Raw genomic sequence first — 24978 nt, 5'->3', positions numbered from 1 at the left:
CTTTTAATGTGTTGTTGGATTCTGTTTGCTGGTATTTTGTTGAGGATTTTTGCTTCTATATTCATCAGTGATATTGGTTTGCAATTTTCTTTTTTTGTAGTATCTTTGTCTGGTTTTGGTATTAGGATGATGGTGGCCTTGTAGAATGAGTTTGGTAGTGTTCCTTACTTTACAATTTTTTGGAAGACTTTGAGAAGGGTGGGTGTTAGGTTTTCTCTAAACATTTGATAGAATTCACCTGTGAAGCCATCTGGTCCTGGAGTTTTGTTTGTTGGAAGATTTTTTTTTTTTTTTTTTTTTTTGCGGTACGCGGCCCTCTCACTGTTGTGGTCTCTCCCGTTGCGGAGCACAGGCTCTGGACGCGCAGGCCCAGAGGCCATGGCTCACGGTTCCAGCCGCTCTGCGTGGCATGTGGGATCTTCCCGGACCGGGGCACGAACCCGTGTCCCCTGCATCGGCAGGCGGACTCTCAACCACTGCACCACCAGGGAAGGCCCCCGATCAAATATTTTAAAATGAAAAATATATCTCTTGGTGCTTATTGTATTATAGCAAGGACTAAATCATCATAGAACTTTTCCATATAGAGAAATAGAATTATTTTGTTTAACTGTTTTTAAAATTAAAGGATAATTGGTAGAAAGAAACGTTCTAACCATAAGCTCTTTTAAAAAAAAATTATTTATTTTTGCCTGCTTTGGGTCTTTGTTGCTGCGTGTGGGCTTTTTCTAGTTGCGGCGAGCGGGCTTTTCATTGCGGTGGCTTCTCTTGTTGCAGAGCACAGGCTCTAGGCATGCACGCTTCAGTAGTTTTAGCATGTGGGCTCAGTAGTTGTGGCTCGCAGGTTCTAGAGTGCTGGCTCAGTAGTTGTGGCACATGGGCTTAGTTGCTCCGTGGCATGTGGGATCTTCCCAGGCCAGGGCTCGAACCCGTGTTCCCTGCGTTGGCAGGCGGATTCTTAACCACTGCGCCACCAGGGAAGCCCAGAAAGAAACATTCTAAAAACATTGTTGAGTGACCTGTCCTATTTATTAGAAGTAGTAAAACTTACTACCTAAAACTGTTTTTTTCATGTTCATATAATACATTCAAGAATTGGAAACAGATTGAAAAGTTAAGGTTAGTCAGGGCAAAGTGTTGTGACTGAAAATCTCCAGTTGTTTTTCCCCCTGGACATTTTTCAGGGACATGCAAATCAAAGTCATATATATATATATATAACAGATATAACTTATATACAAACACACTCAGACGTACATATACTTATATCCTTCTATCTTCTGGCATAATAATGACAATTTTATTGCTTTATTCAATTGCATTTTAGTCTTATATGTAACAAATACACTGGGTAACAAATTTCTTTACTGCCAGGAGAAAAATGATTAGATGCAGAATGATATATTTGCCCACATTGCCTCATATTTCAGATGATTAACCAATCCCTTCTATTGGTCTTGACAAAATGTGTTTATAATTAATGTAAAGTAATAGACTAACATTTGAAACACTGCTATAAGTATGCTTAACTAATATAAAATAGTGTTGGAGACTGGTCTGTTTCTTCACAATTCTTATGATAGTACCTTGCAACTTTTGATAGTTTTATAGACTTGGTAGTAATGGTTGCCTTTAGGAATCATTATTTTTTTCTATGTATAAATATTATTTCTGATGTCCTCTGAATGAAGTAAGAAATGCGTGTTTGAGTTGCCCATTTATTTTTTAACTGCTTTTTGAGACCACTTTAAAGAATGTATTCTTTTTTAATTAAAAAAATGGAATTTGTGATTAAACATACAGCAGAGAATTTTTTTATTTAATAAACTTTTTTTTAGAGCCGTTTAGATTCACAGCAAAGCTGAGCAGAAAGTATAGAGTGTCTGTGTACCCCCTATCCCCACTCATGCACAACCCACACCACAAGGTATATTTGTTACAATAGATGAACGTACATTGACACGTCATCATAACCCGAAGTTCACAGTTTACACTAGAGTTTGCTTTTGGTGCTGTAAATCCTGTGGGTTTGGACAAACATATAAGTTCCATGTGTCAACCACTGTAGTATCATACAGCAATAGAATAGTTTCACTGCCCTAAAAATCCTTTATGTTCTGCCTGTTCATTCCTCTCTCCTGCTTAACTCCTAGCAATCAGTTATCTTTTTGCTGTCTCTGTAGTTTTACCTTTTCTGGAATACCATATAGTTGGAATCATGCAGTATATAGCCTTTTCAGATAGCTTTCTTTCACTCAGTAATATGCATTTAAGTTTCTTCTATGTCTTTTCATGGCCCGTTAGCTCTTTTTAGTGCTGTTTAATATTCCATTGTCTGGATGTAGCACAATTTATTTATTCACCTACTGAAGGACATCTTGGTTGCTTTTAAGTTTTGTCAGTTATGAATATAACACTACCGTAGACATCCGAGTGTAGGTTTTTATATGGACCTAAATTTTTAATTCATTTAGGTGAATTCCAAGGATTGTTATTGTGGACACTATAGTAAAAGTATGTTTTGTTTTGTAAGAAATCCTTAAACTATCTTCTAAAGTGGCTGTACCACTTTGCATCCCAAACAGCAATGTATCAGTGTGCTGTTGCCCCACATTCTTGCCAGCATTTGATGTTGTCAGTGTTTTAGATTTTGGCCATTCTAATAGGTGTGTAGTGGTATCTCATTGTTTCAATTTGCATTTCTCTAATGATATATGATATTGAACATCTTTTCGTATGCTTCATTGCCATCTGTATATCTTCTTCTGTGAGGTGTCTGTTAAGGTCTTTGACCCATTTTTTTAACCAGGTTGTGTATTTTCTTATTTTTGAGTTTTAAGAATTCTTTGTATATTTTGGGTAACAGTCTTATATCAGATGTGTTTTTTGCAAGTACTTTCTCCTATTCTGTGGTTTCTCTTCTCATTCCCTTGAAAGAAACTTAATGAAGTCCAACTTATGAATTATTTCTTTAATGGGTCATGCCTTTGGTGTTATATCTATAAAGTTATCTCCATACCCAGTGTCATCTAGGTTTTCTCCTGTCTTCGAGGAGTTTTATAGTTGGGTATTTTATATTTAGGCCTGTGATCCATTTTGAGTTAATTTTTTGTGAAGGGTATAAGGTCTGTATCTAGAGTGAATTTTTTTTTTTTTTTTACACGTGGATGTCCAGTTTTCCAGTAGTGTTTGTTGAAAATACTGTGTTTTCTCTGCTCAATTGTCTTGCCTTGCTCTTCTGTCAAAGATAAGTTGACTATATTTATGTGGGTCTATTTTTATGCTGTCTATTCTGTTCCATTGATCTGTTTGTCTCTTCTTTTCTCTTCTTTTGCCAGTACCACACTTTCTTGATTACTGAAGCTTTATAGTAAGTCTTGAAGTTGGGTGTTGTCAGACCTCTGACTTTGTTCTTCCCCTTCAATATTGAGTTAGCTCTTCTAGATCTTTCGCCTCTCCATATAAATCTAGAGTCAGTTTGTCGACACCCACAAAATAATTTGCAAGAAGCTTGATTGGGATCGGGTTGAATCTGAAGATCAAGTGGGAAAAACTGGTATCTCGACAATATTAAGTGTTCCTATCCATGAACATGGGGCATTTCTCCATTTATTTAGTGCTTTGATTTCTTTTGTCAGAGTTTTGTGGTTTTCTTCATGTAGACCTTGTACATCTTTTGTTAGATTTATATCTGTGTTTAATTTTTGGGAGCACTAATGTAAATGATAATATGTTTTAAAATTCAAATTGACTTGTTTATTGCTGGTATATAGGAAAATGCTTGACTTTTGTGTATTAACCTTGTATCTTGCAACCTTGTAATAATTGTTCATTAGTTTCAGGAGTATTTGGTTGATTCTTTGTAATTTCTACATGTAATTTACGAGCAACGATAGGTTTATTTCTTTCCAGTCTGTATAGTTTTTATTTCCCTTTCTTATCTTTACTAGATCATGGGCTTGGATTTCCAGTATGATATTGAAAAGCAGTGGTGAGAGTTGACATTCTTGCTTAGTTCCGTATCTTAGTGCAAAGCTTCTGGTTTCTCATCATTAAGTATGATGTTAGGTGTAGGTTACTTGTAGATATTTGTATAAGTTAGGGCTCTCCAGAGAAATAGAACCAGTAGGATATATATATAGCTAAGAAGATTTATTATGAGAATTGTCTCAGACAATAATGGAGGCTGAGATATGCCACAGTATGCCATCTGCAAGCTGGAGAACCAGGAAAACTGTTGATATAATTCAGTCCATGTCTGAAGGCCTGAGAACCAGGGGAGCTGGTGCTGTTAAATCCTGGAGACCAAAGGTCGAATAATGAGGATCTTTGATGTCTCAGAGCAGGAGAAGATGGATGTCCCAGATGAAGGAGAGAGAGAGAGAATTTGCCCTTCCTCTGCGTTTTTGTTCTGTTTGGACCCTCAATGGATTGGTTGATGCCTGCTGACATAGGTGAGGGTGGATCTTCTTTACTCAGTCTACTGATTCAGATGCTGATCTCTTCTGGAAACATCCTCATAGGCATACCTAGAAATAATGTTTTCCCAGCTATCTAGGCATGCTCTTTAGTCAAGTCAAGATAACATATAAAATTAATTATCACAATGTTCTTTGTCATGTTGAGGAAGTCCCCCTCTAATTCTAGTTTACAGAGCGTTTTTATCATGAATGAGTGTTAGATTTTGTGAAATGCTATTTTTGCATGTATTGGTATGATCATGTGATTTTTTTCTACTTTAGCTTGTTGATGTGAGGGATTGTTTTCATTGATTTTCTAGTTTTGAATCAGCCTTACAATCCTACTTTTCTGTGGTGTATAATTCTTTTTATACATTGTTGCATTCATTTTGCTAATGTTCTGTTGAGAATTTTGACAGCTGTGTTTATTAGAGAGATTGGTCTGTAGTTTTCTTGAAATGTTTTTGTCTGGTTTTGGTAATATGGTAATACTGGCCTCAGTGAGTTAGGAAGCCTTCCCTCTGATTCTGTCTTCTGGAAGAGGATAGAAAATTCGTGTAATTTCTTCTTTAAATACTTGGTAGAATTCACCAGTGTACTTATCTGGACCTGGTACTTTAAGTTCTGGAAGGATAACTATTAGGTATAAAATAAGCTACAAGGAAACATTGTACAACACAGGGAATATAGCCAATATTTTATAATAACTATAAATGTTTTATAGTTTTATAATAAAACTATATAAATAAAAATTTATTAAAATTAATTAAATTATTAAATTAAAATTTTAATTATAAATTATAGCGTTTTATAACTATAAATAACTATAATAACTATAACTACACCTTTAAAAATTGTGCAGTCACCTGTAACATATAATATATATGGCAAGTATACTTAAATAAAAACCAAAACCAAAACAAACAAACAACAAAAACCAGCAAAACATTTTTTTCTTTAATGGATACAGGCCTATTCATATTGTCTGTATCTTCTTGTGTGGGTTTTGGCAGATTGTATCTTTCAAGGTAGTGATCTATTTCATCTAGGTTATCAAATCTGTGGGCATAGAATTGTTCATAATATTCTTTATTCTTTTATTGTCCATGGGATCTGTATTGATGTCTCCTCTTTTGCTTCTGATATTATTAATTTGAGTCTTCTCTCTTTTTCCCTTAGTTAGCCTGGCTAGAGGTTTACCAGTTTTATTCATCTTTTCAAAAAGCCAGCTTTTGGTTTTGTTGATTTTCTCTATTGATTTAGTTTTCCATTTCATTGATTTCTGCTCTAATTTTTATTATTTCTTTTCTTATGCTTACTTTGGATTTAATTAGCTCTTCTTTTAGTTTCCTAAGGTGGAATGTTCGATTATTGATTTTTTATATTTCTTTTTATATAATACATTCAGTGCTATAAATGTCCCTCTAAGTACTTCTTTTGCAGCATCCGACAAGTTTTAATAAGTTGTATTTTCATCGTCATTTAGTTCAAAATGTTTTAAAATTTCTCTTGAGATTTCTTTTTTTGACTCATTTGCTGTTTAGAAGTGTGTTATTTTGAATTCCCAGCTATCTTTCTGTTACTGATTTCTAGTTTAGTTCTAGTGTGGTCTGAGAGTAGACCTTGTAAGATTTCTTTTTTAGAAACTAATTAAGGTGTATTTTATGGTCCAGGGTATGGTCTATTTTGGTGAATGATCCGTGGGAGCTTGAAAAGGATGTGTAATCTACTGTTGTTGGATAAAGTAGGCTACAGTATGAATTATATCCAGTTTATTGATGGTGCTTTTGAGTTCAGCTATGTCCTTACTGATTTTCTGTTTGCTGGATCTGTTCATTTCTGATGCAGAGATGTAAAGTCCCCAGCTGTAATGGTGGGTTCATTTATTTCTCCTTGAAGTTCTATCTATGTTTTTGTTTTGCATATTTTGACATTTTGTTAGACAAATACATATTAAGGGTTGTTATGTCTTCTTGGAGTATTGACCCCTTTATCATTGTATAATGTCCTTCTTTATCCCTGATAACTTTCCTTGCTTTGAAGTCTGATCTGCTTGAAATAATATAGCTACTTACGCTTTCTTCTGATTAATGTTAGTATGGTATATCTTCCTCTATCCCTTTACTTCTAATCTATATGTCTTTATATTTAAACTGGGTTTCCTATAGACAACATATAGTTGGGTCTTATTTTTTTGATCCACTATGACAAACTCTGTCTTAATTGGTGTATTTATATCATTAATGTGTAAAGTAATTATTTCAGTTGGATTGATATCCACCATATTTGTTATTATTTTCTATTTATTGCCATTGTTTTTTGTTCTTGTTTTTCTCTTTCACACTTTTTCTACCTTTTGTAGTTTTAACTGAACATTTTATATAATTCTGTTTTCTCTCCTTTCTTAGTATATTGGTTATATCTCTTTATTTACTTTTTTTAGTAGTTGCCCTAGAGTTTGCGATATATGTTGATGACTAATCCATGTCCACTTTTAAATAACACTGTCCTGTGTCATGGATAATGCAAAGTACCTTATAATAAAAAATATATTTCTGATTCCTCTCTCCTTTGTCTGCCCATAAAAGGCATTCCTCATTTCTGTTACAATGTTTCTGATCACTTGTATTTCTTTTTGGGTCTTTCTCAGCATTTCCATTTCTCTACTTACATTACTCATCTGTTTTTCCATGTGTCTACTTTTAAAATTGAAGTTCTTAGCGTATTAATTGTAGTTTTTAAAATTCCTGGTCTGGTTATTTCAACATTCTGTCACATCTGACTCTGGTTCTGATGTTTGTTCAGTCTCTTCGAACTGTGCTTTTTGCCTGTTAGTATGCCTTGTAATTTTTTGTTGAAAGGTAGACATGAGATACTGGATAAAATGAACTACAGTTAATAGGCTGTTAGTAATTTAGTGGTAAGGTATAGTGCTATGGTCAGGTCTTAGTCTTTTGGAGAGCCTATGCCTCTCAGCTGTGTAAATCACCAGTGCTTCTGAGTCCTCCCCATCCCCTTACTTGGGACAGGATGGCTAGAGGGGGCTGGAGTTGTGTATTCCCCTCCCTGCAGGTAGGTTAGGTGCTTGTAAGACCCAGCCGGTTAGGCTTTGGTAAGAGTTTCTCCTAAGGGAAGTTCTTGTTAAGAAGAATTTAGTGCTCCAACATGTTTTTCAAATGGAAATCCTCCCCCTGATGGAAGTATTAGAGGATTTTTCTCCAATATTCACTGTAAGGACATGGTACAACTCCCAGAGAATAAAACTCAAAAAGTGTGTGGACACCCTATAAATGGAGTTTTTAATTCTCCAGTTTGTCTATCCTGAGCATTCACTAATTCTTCAATTACAGTTCAGGTTTCTCTACCCGAGCACTGCTTCCCAAAGAGGTTTTGGTTCAGGAGCTTTTGCTCTGGCAAGTTGGGGTTCTCTGCATCCTCTCGTCTTTCCAGTTTTTGGAACAGCAGTTTGCCTTATGACCTTACTTCTCTGATGGATCTAACAAAAGCTGTGGTGTCTGTTTATTGAGCTTTTTACTTGTTGTCATGGTGGGTTGATGACTTTAAGCTTCTTACATGGTGGACGGGAAACTGAAAGTCCCTGAGGTTATTTTTAGTTCTTCCAAAACTGCATTGTTTAGAACCTAGTTCTTTTATTTATTTTCCTCATAACTCTCTAGGAATTTTCTCAAATAACAATTCCAACATTGTTATGTAATCAGAGAATGGGGCCTTAACATTTAAAGGTCCAGGGAAGTGGGAGATCTACACAAAGGGCAGAGAGTATAGTAGTTTGTGGTTATTATAAGGTAGAATATTTTGTTTAAAAACCTGACACGTATAAATCTTTTCGCTCCAGTACTTTTTCAGACACGGACAGAAAGGATTGATTTTTCCATAAGAGTAAAATCTTGTAAAATATACTCACCGACTGCTCAGTGTAGTGGAAAAAACAAAAATATTTGGCATTTAGTTTCCTTTTTCAGGATGCTAAATTCTTAGCTCAAGACAGTAGTATAATGTGCCCATTTTTTTGTGTGTGTGGAATTGAATTGAACTTAAAAAAGATTATAGATTTTGCAAATTAGATAACGATGTATCATAGCTCTTTGCATAATAAAAAATATTTGCAAATATCAGTTGATAGCCCACTTGAAGCAATATAACAGAATTCAGTGAGTCAATTACAAATATAACTTAGACAGTAAGTTCCTTTCAATTTCACCTACATATTTCTTTTAGATTTGTAGTAGTTAAATTTTAACTGCAGCATAAATATACATGCAGCTCTGTGTGTGTGTGTACTTTCCTTGTTCAAAAATTGATATGACTTTTTTATACTTTATGAAAGTTAATCTGGATTAAAAACTCATTTCTCCCATCTGTTTTTCTTTTAACCTGTTTGGCTCTTTTTAACCTCAAAATTTGAATGCCCAATTATTTCTTTTAATTATACAGATAATATATGAAATTCATAAAAAGTGAGAAAATTGGTCAAAACATGTGAAGAAAATCAGTCAGTGTCTTGTCAGGTCCAATTTTGAAATGTATATCCTTTTACCTCTCTCTCCTCCCTCTCTCCTTCCCTCCTTCCCTCCCTCCCATTCTTCCTTCCTTCCCCCCACCCCACTTTTCTCTCTCTCTGTCTGTTATAAGCATTGTTTTTAAAGATACAGGAACATATTCTTCTGTCATTTCTTTTTCGCTTAATTATGATCATTCATCTACTTTAAGATAGCAAGCTGCATATCATAAATTCAGTGAATAAATATTATTCACTGGTTTGTATGTCCCATAGTCCATTCAACCAATTACCTGTGGTTTGGCATTTAGATTGATTCCTTTTGGTTCTTTTAATACTATAAGCAGGGCACTGTTGTACATGCTTAAGTATGTGCTTGTTCAGTCATTTTCTTAGAATAGCATTTTCTGTTAATTTCATTATTTTTTACCAGGATACTAGTAGGCCTTGATGTTTCTCTTCCATTTGTGTATCTCCAGCTTTTTTCAGTTTAGTAGGCTTTCAAGTTAATGTTAAAAGAAAAACCTACATTTTGCAGTATCTGAGGCTGTTGTTCCAGTAATTTTATGCATTCAAAATGTGGTTATGGGTCATCATGGTCCGATATTTAGGAATAAACCATGTAGTTATGAGCAAGATAAACTTTACCATTTTTTTTGTCCTTTTAAAATCTAGCAGAGATATTTTTGTTTTTAAAGATAGCATTTATCTGATATTGTGTTGAAAAATACTGTGCCTAAAATAAATCTCTTTATTTTTAGTCCAAATAACCATACATGCTAATTATATATTATGTAAATTTATTATATATATTATACATTTAGTACATAATCATATACATGTGTTATATATAGACACATATAGAATATGTAACCATATGTAATCATATATAATACTTAAAATACTTTATAAGTCACTTTTAATTCTTATGTACTAATATACTTAATTTATTATTTTTCCCTTATTTCACCCTTTTTGCTTAAAATGAAGTCAAATTTTGTAAGGCTTACTTGTGACCTTAAATTTTATCTACCATCAAATATCAGGGAAATTTTCCCTCTGATCTGGCTAAGTTTAAGTTAGTTAAGCCTTAGACCTAGTTAGGGGAATATTTCCCCTCTGTCTCAAGATGTCTCTGGCAACAGAGTAGAAGAAGGGTGTAGCAAGACTGTCACTTATTGGACAAAGAGTAATGGGAACTGAGAGTAAAGGCTGGCTGTGATGGCTAAGGATTCTGGTAGCACGGTTCATGAAGGGTTTCTAGCCTGAGAAGCAGGGTTGATTATGAAGTCATTCCTTGAGGGACAGTTCATTAAGCAGAGTAAGATTTTCTGTTCCTTCCCTCCCTCCCTCCCTCCTTCCCTCCTTTCCTTCCTTCCTTTTTTTGGGAAGGGCTGTATGGAGGTCAGAGACACTGTATTTGGTTTGGATTTGTAAATCATGGCCTACTCAAGGAATGTCCAGTTGGAGATGTTGACCAGTCAGTTGGAATATAGTCTTAAGTAAAAGAAGTCAGAGCTGAAAATACAAAGTTGGGTTCCAGCAATTAGCTGCTGCCATTTGGCTGGCCGATTATATCACCTGCCCCTTTTTCAGTGGAGACACAACTGTAGGTAGGTGAATTCTTCATTTTACGGGGATGACTTCTGCACTGAGGAATTTTAGCATCCCCGGGCATTAAAGGCCAGTGACACTCCTCCAATTCTGTGACATTCAAAACTTCTCACTTCTCTACCCACCCTGCCCCTACCCCAGTTCCCAAAAGGATTGGGTAGAAGCTGGAGGGAAGACCATGATCCCAGTAGAGGTTGAGGTCTATTGAAGTGATGGCATAGAACGACTTTGTCCAGTAGGCATGGAATGAAATCCATATGTGTAGTTCTGAATTTTCTACTAGACACATTAAAAATTTTAAAAATAGCTTTAATAATATATTTTATTTATCCCAGTGTAACCAAAATATCATTTCAACATGTAATCAATTAAGTTAATGAGATGTTCTACATTCTCTTTTGCATAAGAAGTGTGTATCTTATATATAAAGCACCTCTTAATTTGGACTAGTCACATTTCAGCTGCTCCATAGCTGCATATAGCTAGTGGCTACCCAGGCATTATAGGTGTAGACTGTGTGTATCCTAATGGAAATGAATTTGTGGTTTGCTTTCCAGCATGTTCTCCCACCTTCTAAAAAGAAGTCCTTCTTTTATTCCTGTGACTCTGAATCAGCAGCGAGATGCTCTAAGAACCTACTAGCCCTCAAAAATTTTCATTTTTCAGGAGAAGGCACCCTTCCTCTTCTTCTTTAGCAGGGACACTGTGGCAGTTTAATTTACATAACCTTGGTCATGACTTAAATTTGTTTGGTCCGGTACAACTAGATGGAACTAACTCCTGTATTACCACAAGGGTATATTGAATTGTTACTTAAAAGGTAACATTACTAACACAATTGAGAAAATATAGACAGGTTTATATTTCAGTTCATAGTCAGCATATTCATTTAGGTGATTACAGTTTCTTACTTTTGGGGTTTTCTAGGCTAATTTGGTAGATACTCACTGGCCATGTCTAGGAATGAGGTGAGAGATCTTCCTTGAGTTGTTATATTAATATTGAAATCCCTATAGGTTTCTTTCAGTTGCCGTAGGTTGAACTAATGAGCAAATTCTTGCAGCTCCTTTCTGGTATTTTTGCCCTTGTTTAGCGGGAAAATTTAGATATGCAGAAAGAGGAGAAGAAATTTGAACAAAATAGTAAAGCCATCTTGTTAAATGTTTCTCATTTCCCAGTTAGGTGTATTTTAAGGTAAACTGTAAATATTCTTTATAATCAGATATTATTTTCTTTTAATATTCAGGTTGTATCTATACTCTTGGGCAATATAATTCAACAGAAAATTAAGATTCTTTTCTAATGAACTCATTAGAAAAGTGCTTCTTAGGTGGGGCACCCTCCTTTGCTTCTCCTTCCTCTGCCCCTCTCCCTTGACATTTGGCCATTTCTCACGGTTTTTTTTTTCTTTGCCATACCCCGCAGCATGTAGGATCTTACTTTCCTAACCAGGGATCAAACCCATGTCCCCTGCATTGGAAGCACGGAGTCTTACCGCTGGACCACCAGGGAAGCCCCTGATGGCATTTTGGATTGCCACAACTGTGGGGGTGAAGGAATGTTCCTGGGATCTAGTTGTAGAAGGCAGGGATGCTGCTGAACGTCCTACAATGTACAGGACAAGCCCCCAGAACAAACAGCTATCTGGTCTAAATGTCGTAGTACAGATGTTGAAAAGCCCTGGTCTAAAAGAATACTGGAGTTATGACAATGGACTTCCTTAACAGAACCTATTTCCTCTCTCTATGAGCAGAATTTAATTTAGACATATTGACTGTGAAGTAGCAGAAAAAGGTAATAGAAACTTCCTGGATACAGTAAGTTATACAGGTTGAAAATTATACTGTTTCTGGTTTTATGGGGCAGGTTTATTAAGAGGCTGGAGGAAGTAACAAAGCCTAAGTAAATGCCGTGTAGTTATTTAATTCCTTAATAAAAAGTGTGCTTCAGATTTCTGTTGAATAAATTTTCCTTTCTGAATTGCATTGCGTCGCATTTTAGAATTTTAGAAGTACTGCTTATGGGAAAAAATAGCCCTAGATTTAATTTTTCTACACACACACCCCTTATAGAAGTTCTAAGAAGGCATAAAGATGGTTGATAAAATGAGGGAGGTGCAGAGATGGAGGAAAGTCATTCAGGGTGACAACAGCATGGGTAATGGCATGGCGGTGTTAATATCACTGGCATTGTATTGCCCTGAATACAGACAGATTTTAAACTTTTAGCCCCTTGGATTTATTTTACCTTCTATGTAGTTTTTCTGTTTTCCTCAAATAATTTTGCAAGTTTTCTACAGCTCAAATAACAGGGCACTCTGTAGGTATCTTCTCCCACAGAGAATATGTTGTGGTAGTGAATATCTTTCTTTAAAACAGTGTATTTGTGGGTAATCATGTGAAGGGGAACCATAGAAAAGGCTTTGAGCACTGCATCAAATAACATTTGATCGCTAGGAAGGGCTATCAGACACTTCACGGCTGTGCCCGGCAGTCGGAGAATATTAACTGTCCTAGAGATGTCCATGGAGAGGTGAGCTGGGTCTCTGTTATTGGTGTTCATCCTCACAGTTTTAAACAGACAAAATAGTTCACTGTTGCCATGCATCATGAGAAATATGTGTTAATTGTGTAGATCAATCTTCTATCAATTCCTTTCATTAGTATTTTTATCAAATCTACCATTTCCATTCTAGTTCTGTAATAGTTCACATAGAGAAATCTCACACATAAAACCAAGAGGGTTCTGCAAGGAGTCAAAAATCAGATTAGGACATCCATTCTTAAAAGTAAGTTTAGTAGAATGGGTGAAATAGTATAACCATTACTACTATTAATTAAAATTACTTAATATTAACAATTAATATAAAATACTTTGTGCTAAAGTATCTTATGTGCATGAACTCATCAAATCCGTAAAATAATTCTGTGAGATAGAATGTCATCTGCATTTTACAGATAAGAAAACTGAAACCGTGAGAAGGTCATAACCCATGTTATGGACCCATGTTCTGGGCAATATTCTATTCTAACTTACACTTCTATATAGTCACGAAAGTGTACAGAAAAAAGCATAGACTTGGAAGATAGAATGCTTTTAAAAAGGTAAAAGATAAAGTAGTCAGAATTCTTGGAAATGGTATTGGATAAAATGGAAGTAGATGTGTAATAAGTAGCATTGCCCATAAAAATGTCAAATTAGTACAGGATTTGGATTATACATAAAATTTAATTATTACAACTGAAGACATCATTTGGGGAATCTGGAGAGGTCACAGCTAGAGGTGGGTATACTTAGAAGCTGACAGATTACATTTTGGGTTGAGCCAATGCATTTGGCCATTTGGCAGCCAACTACTTATGTCTTTCTCTCCCGCAGTCCCAGGACCCAGAGTGTTGAGGAACAAAGAGAGGGGAAAGGCCATTCCAGTGATGTGTCTTACATGATTGTCCAGGCAGTGCAAACAATTGCACCTTTGTATTTCTGATATAGTCTTTTTAAAGCACTTTTGTTACACCTTTTAATAACAGGACGAACACTACCTAGCGCTTTTACATGCTTTGACAATCCTTCTTAGATGAAATAAACTGTAAAGGTCATTTGTTCTAGCTTTACTTTTTCAAAACATACATTAAAAACCAGTATCATGCCTAGGATTTTCAAGGAATATGATATTTTATATTTGTTACAAAATCTTAGCTAAATAATATGTATAAAATAGGAAGGCATTGAATATAAGACCCAGTTTACCAGTTTACATATTTTTCTGGCCACTGAGGAGACCCATGAGGTTGATCTTTTCTTTTTGTTTTCATTAGAATAGTTCTAACTAAAAAAAAAGTTAACTTGGATTTTTATTTCTCCTCAAAATTTTTTTGCGTATTCCCAACTCTTCAGTGCTATTTCTTCAGGCTGTACAGGAGACAGATATTCAACAGCTCGTGTTCTAATAAGATAATCCATTTTGGGTGTGATAAGGAGCCACTTGACATCATTATAGGTCAGGAAAGGTGGAAATATAGGTCAATAGTCATTTCCTTTGTTTCCTACAGAAAATAAATGACTTTATTTTTGATAGTAATCTTCATTGTCTCCAGGCACAGAGGACCGGTGATGTTACTTATTTCATTACATATTCCATTCAGTGTTCTGCATATTTTTTTCATTACTATCCAAATGACTTTTCATAAAGGGAAACAGCGATGAATATGTTAATGTACAGTACTCTTAAACTCGTACTTTGGCAAATATTTATTTTGTTTTGATAACCATGGAAGTCTGTAAAATGATAAATCCCCGGTAGTGATAGTGAAGACAGAGTTAATTCTTGTCTTGAAAATGCAGCTAAGAAGATGACTTCTTTATTTATAGTTTTTTCCTTATTTCAACCAAACCTGTGTTTCCAAGTTTGAATAAATTTGACTCTATTAGTATCTGTTATAATATTCGAATGTACTCAGCTTGAGAGAAATTTTCTTCGATGCATAACAGATCCTGAGTAAGCAAAAATGTATTGAAATTAAACAATATACCGAAACATTCCATGTATCACCAGAGTGCAATAGGTCCTTTACGGGATATTGGAGGAATATATGACACGTTTGGCTTTTCCTGCTGGCTTCCTGCCTCAAGGCTTCATGTACAATGTAGGAAATCGATGCCCTCCTTGACAATCCTCTCAGCTCTTACCCCACACTTCCTCCTTCTTGTCAGTCATCAAAAGCTGTTCATGGACTTCCCTGGTGGCGCAGTGGTTGAGAGTCCGCCTGCCGATGCAGGGGACACGGGTTCGTGCCCCGGTCCGGGAAGATCCCACATGCCGCGGAGTGGCTGGGCCCGTGAGCCATGGCTGCTGAGCCTGCGCGTCCGGAGCCTGTGCTCCGCAACGGGAGAGGCCACAACAGTGAGAGGCCCGCGTACCGAAAAAAAAAAAAAGCTGTTTATTCTTCCTGTGTACTCTCTTTCAAATAATTTTCCTCCTCTTTATTCCCACTGCCACTGTTTTGGGTCAGGCTCTCCCCAGCTCTCCCCTGAGTTGTTGCAGTAGCCTGTGAACTGGTGACTCTTACCTCTGCATCAAATTCTGTTTATAAGATATCTTCCAAAGCAAGCCCAGTGCTAGCTTTCTAAACACAAAGCTTAAACACATTATGCTTTTGCTTCATGCTGCCCCATCACCTGCTGTGTGATACCCAAACACATTTCTTTCCCATTTACCTCAAGTTTTCTTGGGATAGGGAATCTTTCTCTCTTATTCACTTGGGCCCCTAGCAACTAGCCCATTGCAGGCATTAAAGAAACATTTTTGCATGAATAAATGAATTACCATAACGTATAAGACCTTTTGCCCCCTAACACCAAGTTACTTATATGGTCTCATCTCCAGTTTCTCCTCCAATAAATCCTGTGTTCCAGCCACATGAAATCCTTTATTATTGTTCACAAACATGGAGAATTTCATTGCCCTACGATTTTGCTTATGCTCTTCTGGCCATCTGTTTCTCAACAATCAGTTATTATCACCTGGGTCAGGTGAACCCAGGGAATGAACTGATTTTAGATTTATTTACATTTATTCTTTCATCAGCCCAACAAACATCTACTGAGCACATAGTATGTGTTAGACACAGTTATAAGTTTGGGGATAGGGACTTATGAACAAAAAGACAATGTCATGGCCCTCCTGGAACTTACATTCTAGTGTAATAACAGATAGAGACTTTGTCAGGTAGTGATGAATACAAGGGTGGAATCGAATACACAGAGGCCTGGAGGAGAGAGCATTTTTCACATGGTTGAGATGTACCCTGAGCAGAATGGTGGAAAACAGGGTTGGGTAACTGGTTAGAGGCACATTGGGTAAATAGTTAGAGGTACCCACTATAGGACAGGGTAAAGACTCCATAATGACCTTAACACCATCTCCCTTCAGTGTGTCTGTGATCAGCCTGCCCTTGCCTTGCTGCTCCCACTTCAGCCCTGGTTCCCAGCCTTTTGATATCACAGGAGCTTGAAGTACACTAGCCAGAGTGGCTTGGACACTTCTGGGCTCATCCAAACTTGGCAGCCAATGTCAGAGTACCGAGCAGTTGAGAATCTCTATCCCAGGTAGCAATGGAAAATAGGTGTTAGCCCCAGAGTTAGACTGCCGATCATTTTCATAAACTTGGGCAGATTACTTAATCTCTCTGAACCTGAACTTTCTTGTCTGAAATGGACATAGTAAAAAAGAAAAGAACGAAACTCTGTAAGTTTCCCCATTTTGTTCACTGATGTTTCCTAAATAGCGAGACAGTGCCTGGTACTCAGTAGGTATTTTTTGAATGAACGAGTGATATAACAAATGTAAAGCCCATGAAACAACACTTGGTACGTAAGTGTTTAGTAAATAGTAGTTACTGTTATTATCATTGTTCGAATGTGGTTATATATATATTGCTATTATAATTGTTGTATAATTATTTTAAAAATTTTGAGACCCTGTGGTTATATTGTGGTTGTATTGCAAGTGTCATTGTCCATGTGTGGGTCCTGTGTACTGCATTGGCCTTTCTGCCCAGCCTCCTGGTGCCTGGTTTTTGTGCCCATGTGTGTGCCTGGGCTTGGGCACATGGCTAGCTCTCTGATTCTTGTCTGCATCTGTTACCCAGTTCTGGCTTCTCCTGGGGCTAGGCGCTCAGAATTAGTTTCAGCTAGCCCTGCTCCCTTCAGAGAATCTTGTTTCTGGCTTCCTTTTCCAGGACTGAACTCACTTCTCTCTTTTCTTTCTCATCCTCTTTTTTTGGGGGGAGGTGGGAGCCATAATTGACATATACTGTTAATAGAGTCACCATGCTGTATATTACATCCCCATGACTTATTTATTTCATAAATGGAAATCTGTGCCTTTTGACCACCTTCACTCACTACACACACACACTCCTGTGGCAATCACCAATCTATTCTCTGTATCTATGAGCTCTCTCTCTCTCTTTTTTTTTGTTTTTGGTATTTTGTGTGTGTGTGTGTGTGTGTGTGTGCGTGCATTTAAGATCTTACGTCTAAGCGAGATGTGGTATTTGTCTTTCTTTGTCTGACTTATTTCATTTAGCATAATGCCCTCAGGGTCCATCCATTGTTGTTGCAGATGGCAAGACTTCCTTCATTTTTATGACTGAATAATTCCCTTATACTTTACCTGACATCCAGACCACTTGTTAGCCCATCCTGATACCGGTTCCTACACATTTGATCTCTCCCTGGGATGTTAATATCTGCGCAGCTGAGCTGAAGTTTTGTGCTCCCTCTCTAGGGTTTGGTTGGTGGTCAGTTGGCACGTCTCTTGCCATGATAATTGCCTGATTTTTTGACCTGGTTTCTGTTCTCCAGTCCTGGCTCTGCCCGTTATCTCCTGTAGTGCCTCATGGTTCATGAATGTGTCACGGATAGAATGAGATGACTGCCATAGCAGAGACCCGTCACTGCGTGTTTAAGGAGAAATTTGGCCCACTCATGACCCCCAAGTGTGTGCAGCTCTTCAGAATATGAATGACAAACTAATTTTTATTACAATCTGTATTAATGCTGGGATGGAAGACTTATTTAGAAGCTCAGTTGACATTTCTAAAACTATTAGTGTAAACGATCCATTGTTGTGGTAATTTAGCATTTTACCAACATAGAAAGCAATGATTTTTTTTTTTTTTTTTCCCCTGCGGTACGCGGGCCTCTCACTGTTGTGGCCTTTCCCGTTGCGGAGCACAGGCTCCGGACACGTAGGGTCAGCAGCCATGGCTCACGGGCCCAGCCGCTCCGCGGCATGTGGGATCTTCCCAGACCGGGGCACGAACCCGTGTCCCCTGCATCGGCAGGCGGACTCTCAACCACTGCGCCACCAGGGAAGCCCGAAAACAATGATTCCTGCTATCAGGAAAATATAAGTTGCTGCATTGCATGTGCAGTTTTTACCAATTCTTATGAAAGACACAGTTCCATGTTTCAATGTGAGGTGATTATGCAAGGGTTTTGTTTTTGAGACTGATGACAGATATTTCAGAATGATGTGTATATGGATCGTTGAAACCACTGAAGGGGATTTAAGTTGCAAGTCCCAGTAGGTCTATAGTTTGGATTCTAGTTCTCCCAGTAAAATATGATTATCAGTGTGATATCCACTCTCCCGTGCTGCAAAGCAAGGGAAGATGAAAGCCTGGGCCAGAATGGCAAAGTCAGCATTTCAACTGATGTTTCTTTTGTACCATCAGAGGTACTTTAATTACACATATGCCCTCTACAAAATTGACTCACCAGTGTGAGGGTATGTGAGTTTAGAAAAATATAATTTTACACTTAATCTAAGCACTTATAAATTGAATGTGAGGCCCGAATGTATCTCTTTTGAGTATAAAAGGTCGAAGATGAAGTTCCTGTATAATCCAAGTACTTGACACTATTGTGAAAATATCGAATGAGCCGTCTAGGATATGAATATTTTCATAACACTGGGTAGCAGATGAGATTACCATAGATTTTTCTGGATGTTCAACTCAGGATGGGACTGACTTCCTAAATTAATTCCGAGATGTTTCTAGGATAGGAATGTATAATCTTATCAAGCTAAGGAAATATGTTGAAAGATTGATTTAAAGAAAAAAAAAAAGTGAACCAGGGGCTTATTTGATCTCTTATTGTTATTCCCCAAACTGTTGATACTCACCCGTGACCAGAAGTTGCGCATTCCTTTCGGTGACTAAATCAGTTCAGCCCTGAGAGGAGCCATCGACTGAGATTCCAGAGCTCCTCTGTTGGGGCCTTCAGTAAGGTGCTCATGTTTTTTTCCACGTCGATTTAGGGAGCGCACAGAGGAAGATGGAGAGAGAAGGAGAGGGAGGGGAAGGGAGAGAGGGATGTAGTGGTTGGGAGCTTAGCTTGGTTAGGCTCAGGCTCCTTTGGTTTGGAATCGAGCTGCACCACTTACTAATCGTGTGACCTTGGACAGTTTAACCTCCTTGTGTCTCAGATGCCTCATCTTCGGATAATAAAGCCTTGACCTCTTGGGTTGCTGTGAGGACTGAATGAGTACACGTCTCGTAGCACAGGGTCTAGTCCATAGTAAATATGCAAATAGTAGGTGCTGTTATTACGTTTGTTAGCAAGATAATAATAAAATGGTAGTTGTGTTATGCTACCTATTGTTGCATAACAATAGATAATGGAAACTGTTGTCTGGGCATAATTCTAATCTCTTAGGTGTGTCGATCCTTATGAAGAGCAGGGATTCACTCATTCTTTTGCATTTCAGCACAAATTTGGGGGTAGTATAAAACACTTATGTTTTCTCTGAAGAAAGGACCTATTGGTTGAACCGGCATACAGGCTTGGAAAACAATTGTTATTTTTGTTGGTTTTTATTGTCGTTATGGTAGAAGTGAGTCAAGAAAGGGGAGAGATTGACTTCTGTATGAAGTGGTTTTCAAGCAAAAGGCGAATTTCCTTATAATCTGATGCTTCTGCTTTTTCTGTAGGAAAAAGTACTCAGAGGATGATACTTTTAACCAGTTGGTATGCCTGCATTATAACCCGTTAAGAATCTTTTCCGAACATGCCTTAATCAACTTGATGCAGTGAATCCTGAATTGCTTCTCATATGTCCCTTTGATCACTGTTGAACATAACACGGGTAGGGGTGAGGGCAATTCATATTTTTCATTACCTGTAGCCAAACATGGAGATTCAAGATGGAAATATGTTTAAGTGAATATGTCCTGTATCTTGAGAAATCGGAACAAATCCCAGTAGATATTTTTGGCTTATGAAGGGAAGCTTTGTTGAAAACTTTGGTCTGTTGAATGTTGACTAGCTGGCTCTTTATTACCCCACCTGTGCAAAGTGGATGACGCACAGTCTGGAAGAGGGAGAGGAAAGAGACCTGCATTCTGGGAGTAGGAGGGCGGATTGTAGTAGTTGCCCTGGAAAGTCCCCCCTGTTCTATGATTTTATGAGAGAGGATTATTGAGCATCAGTCCTTTTCCTTCCTGCAGGTTCCATTCAAAATATTGTGAGATGCTAGGATTGATGACAGTTGTGTTTACATGTAGATGTATTTCTGATGTATTTGTGGGGAGGAAGGTGATCTCCGCATCTTACTCTTCTGCCATCTTGAAGGGCTCTTGACAGTTGTGTTTATACTGCTTTTGACTGGGAGAGCTACTATCAGCTGGACTGCTGTGTTGCCAAATCTTATTTGGGAAATAGGAGTATCCAGAGTACCGTTCTCATCCGGTGCACGTGTAATTGATCAACAGCCAGCTAATAAATCTGATGATAAATTTGGCTGTAATTGATACAGTTTACTCATATGAAGTAAGTAACATAGGTGTATAGATACGTGTACATGAATATAAACACATATACATAAATTATATAGGGTTGTATAATATCAAAATATTTGTTACAACATAGAGAGTACCATGTTACTAAAATTGATGACTAATCTTATTTACCTCTTGGAAATCAATTGAGCTATTGGATTCCCCAGCAAATGCGTTTTGATCAAGATCACGACAAGATATGTTTGACAGCAATTTCAAATTATTAGAGTTTATTACATATTTAAAGTCTGAAGTCAGTTGAGATTGTATGTATCTGATTTTTAGCGTAGAGAGATAAATCTATCGATATTTTGTTCCAAGGACTATGTCCTCAATGCTGTATAATTACCATGGGCTCCGTAAAAACCACACACCTTCTTGGATGGTCTGGAATATGGTGTGATGCTCGGCCCTTCTCTTTAGGCTAAACAAGGTCAGAATCAGGAATGCAGAGATTAATATGCTTCATGTATATACAGTATAACTTTCAGGCATATGTACTGATCGAATCTGCACTAGTTGCAAGAGTTTAATAATTAAGGATTGGGTTCCTTAGCTGTGAACATTGTTATTTATGGTGTTTATTATGGGTGTGCTACGCTGATCCTGGAAAAATCAGGGAAAGAGAAATATTTGCCGGGCAAACTTCATTTCTTAAAAAAATGCTTGAAAATGTGTTTAATTATTTCACTTTTACATGAAACTGAAGTGTAACCCTGTCTTTAACGATCTAGAATTATTCCAGTACAGCAACAGCAAAAATTATAACGAAAACAGTGATATTTAAATGTACTAAATTGCATGTGGACCCAGTCAGCGTTTTATGATTTATCCGTTTTTAACTTCAAAGACTCTGGTTAGCTTGCTTTTTTTTTTTTAAATGAATGGGTTGATCACAGCCAGCGAGGAAAACGGCTGAAGTCTATCAGCTGTAAATTGGTACAAAGCACTAAAAGGGACATTAGCCTCTAATCAGATTCTAACAGTTCATTAAACCTGCCTTTCCAGAATCGCTCTTTGTCTTTTCCCCTCCTTTGCAAGGCATCTTCTTCCCTTTCCATCTGGGCAAGACCTCCTCCGGGGTAGGAAGCAGTATCAACTCATCCTTCATTGTCTACCAACCAAACAGCCTACAGGAGGCTTTGTTAGGGTGGATTCCATGCTGCTGTGAAAGGCCGGGCAGTTGAGGGCTGCTGGCAGCAGGAAGGCTTTCCTGAGGTTGGGAGGTAGCAAACCAAGCTGGCTGCTTCCAAGCATGGAAGCAAGTGACACATTGGGATTTGAGGTCCATGCCTGATATGTAAACAACCCACCAGCCTCCGTGAAAGGATTTTAAGCTTGGAACAAATGCACTGAGCTCACCAGTAATGCCATAGTTCCTTCTGTTCTAAGCTATTAGGATGCAAAAATCCCCCCAAAATATGGACAAGTCAAAAGCAAACATGTAAAAACAATGATGTATCCTGCCAGCTTTAATAATATTGTACATTTCTAAGAAGGAACATGACAGTAATTTTTCTTCTTTTTATTACCTAACAGACTAGGTAGCATGGGATTTCTAAATGCTCATTAGTTAGCTCTAGAGTAAATTTGCTTTTTCTTCTTGCCGTTGATTTCTCTGAGCAAATATTTGTGATAAGAAGCCCCATACATTTTATTTCTCAGAGTATTTTTTCTTAAACAAAAAGGAGAGTCAAGAAATGGGAGAAATAATTAGAGCTTCACTATACTGCACTCTGTTGGTATTATTTGGTAATAAAAACGTTTAATTTATGATGTGTTGAAGTGAGAGTTGTTTTTATTTAACTGTCTGTTGGGGAGAAAAGCAACTCCATGAATGGCGAAAACCTGAAGGTTTAGAAGTGATATTTAACCTTTGTCACCATGTAGGCAAAACATTTAGAAATGTCTCTTTCTTTTAATAAGACCACCTTAGTGTCATGTGGTTACATTCTGTAACAGCAAAGACACTAGTCTAAAAACTCAGTCAAACTTAGTCATTTTAATTTCTTGGTTTAGTCAGTGTTTGAGGGTAAAGTTGGCATTCTCTACATCTTTTAAAGCAGGAGCCTGATTTTGGCCTGCAGCAAACACTGATGTGTGGCTTTCTGACTCCCTTCCTAGGTTGTTGACTTCAGAAAATCCCCGAAGCTGTGGAAATTAGTCAAAAAATAACCCTGATTTAATCTTTTTATAGATGTTTGAAATTCTATTGCACCACAATAGAAGTAAGGTTTTCCCTTCAAGAGGTGTTAAATGGAGGCAAACATATACCGGAACAGAAACCAAATTGTCGTTTATTCTTTGATTATGACTTCAGCTTAAGAATTCACTCTTAATCCAAGATTTATGTTAGTTGTTTTTAAAGCAGATGTTTGCCGTTGAAAGGTAGAAAGAAATTTTCATTTGATCAGATATACCATGATACCGGAATTCACTCTCCAGCATTATAGTATCTTGTATTTAAAGTTATTTCCACTTTGACAGTAGTATGAGAGTATATAAATTATTTTGATCTGTCTTTTCCTTTATGGATTTCTGTATACAGTACAACCTCCAGAGCTAAGGAAGAAAGAAACTTGCCTGGTATTTCCTTCCACGATTGCAAGTGTGATGAGTTATTCCGGCCCCGTATAAATTAACGTAAGGTTGCCTTACTCCAGTTTATTACCGTCTGACCTCCAACCCAGGGGTCATAGAATCAGACTGATTAATTCAAGTTCTTGGTCATTATTTCAAATGAAAGTTCAGCATGGGGGGATAATTGGCTATGCTGATGTTCTCCTTTAATTATACTATATTGTTAAAAAATTAGGTTAGCAGTACTAAATGTACTACAATGAAGGCAGACTCTACTAGCTCTCCTCTTCTGAACGCTTTGTAGCTGAATTTCCCTCTCTCTCTTTTTTATTCTCAGAATATCAACACCCTTGAGAACAGAATGTTAATGCTTGATGGGATGCCGGCAGTCAGAGTCAAAACAGAGCTTTTGGAATCTGAACAAGGGGTAAGCAGAAGTTTCCGACGATGCCCCACCCCCTTCTCTTTAAGAGAGTGGCAGTGTTTAGTGTTCTAAGGTTTGCAGAACACTTCTGATTTTTCACTTGCTTCAGCTTTTCTCTCTTGAGTAAAAATCATCTGAGACCATGGTTGATTCTCACCCATTTGCAACCTCAAATATTACTAACTTAGAAAAGATAAGTTCTTGAATTTAGGAAGGCATAGTGACCATACGGCTTTATTTAAATTGGTGAATGTTTTGGAAAACGAATTCAAATCCAACTCGCAGAAGAAGTATTAAAAAAATAAGATGGGGCTCTAACCTCAATGTCAAGATAGTTTGGTTCTTGCTAAGTTAGGAAATTACAGAGTACGGTTATGGGAATGTTACTGTTTTTGGATGGATTTCTCTTTTGACATTTGTTTTTACCCTTTTTTATAGTTGATAGTGAGTTTGAAAAGCACATAAAAGCAAAAGAAAGCTTATCGAGCAATAATGTAGCCAAATTGACAGTTTACGGCTACTGAAAGTGTAAGGACTTAAGAACACAGCTAGATTTTTTAAAACGATGTGGGTGATTTTATAATTGTTAACATCTATAGCTTCACTAGTAAAAATCATAATCACCGCGATGTGATTCCTTGCAGCATTGGCTGACCACCTTTTGTATTTAAGGGAGAAAGCACTGCCTACCTGTCTTACTAAAACAGCATCACAGAGGCAAGTACACGTGACCGCAAAAAGGACATCAATTAAATACATATTTAATCTTAGTCTTATCTGTGTATCCCTTATTCAAAACAACCAAAACAGAACATTAGCAGGGTTTTGTAATTGAGCAATCAAATTTAAGTGTTAATAAACTCTCACTCTTACAACAATCAGTACGCATGAGTTCCTCTGGGACCCCATTCAAGAGGTTAGGATACTGATGTACCAAGATTATTTTGTAGTGAGGACACTCGAGGGCAGGGATCTCGATGGTTGCATTTAGAGGGTTCTCCAGTAACGTCCCCGTTCCTGAGCACTATGTGG

General features: G+C 37.3%; 1 protein-coding gene across 6 annotated transcripts in view; it reads left to right on the top strand.

Moving 5' to 3' along the window:
- Positions 1–24978, top strand: part of KLF12 (Kruppel like factor 12) — a 443387-nt gene that overhangs the window by 176569 nt on the left and 241840 nt on the right. For 5 of the 6 annotated variants that reach the window (XM_032610840.1, XM_032610838.1, XM_032610837.1 and 2 more), the window contains one exon: positions 23860–23949. The exons of the other annotated variant lie outside the window; for it this stretch is intronic. In XM_032610840.1, coding sequence (XP_032466731.1) covers positions 23860–23949 — 90 coding nt within the window. The remainder of the gene's footprint in view (positions 1–23859; positions 23950–24978) is intronic. 6 annotated transcript variants of the gene reach the window in all.

Source organism: Phocoena sinus, chromosome 18 (assembly GCF_008692025.1).
Source record: "Phocoena sinus isolate mPhoSin1 chromosome 18, mPhoSin1.pri, whole genome shotgun sequence".
Lineage (NCBI taxonomy): Eukaryota > Metazoa > Chordata > Mammalia > Artiodactyla > Phocoenidae > Phocoena > Phocoena sinus.
Note: the sequence above shows the minus strand (reverse complement) of the source record. Positions and strands in the feature narration are given on the sequence as shown.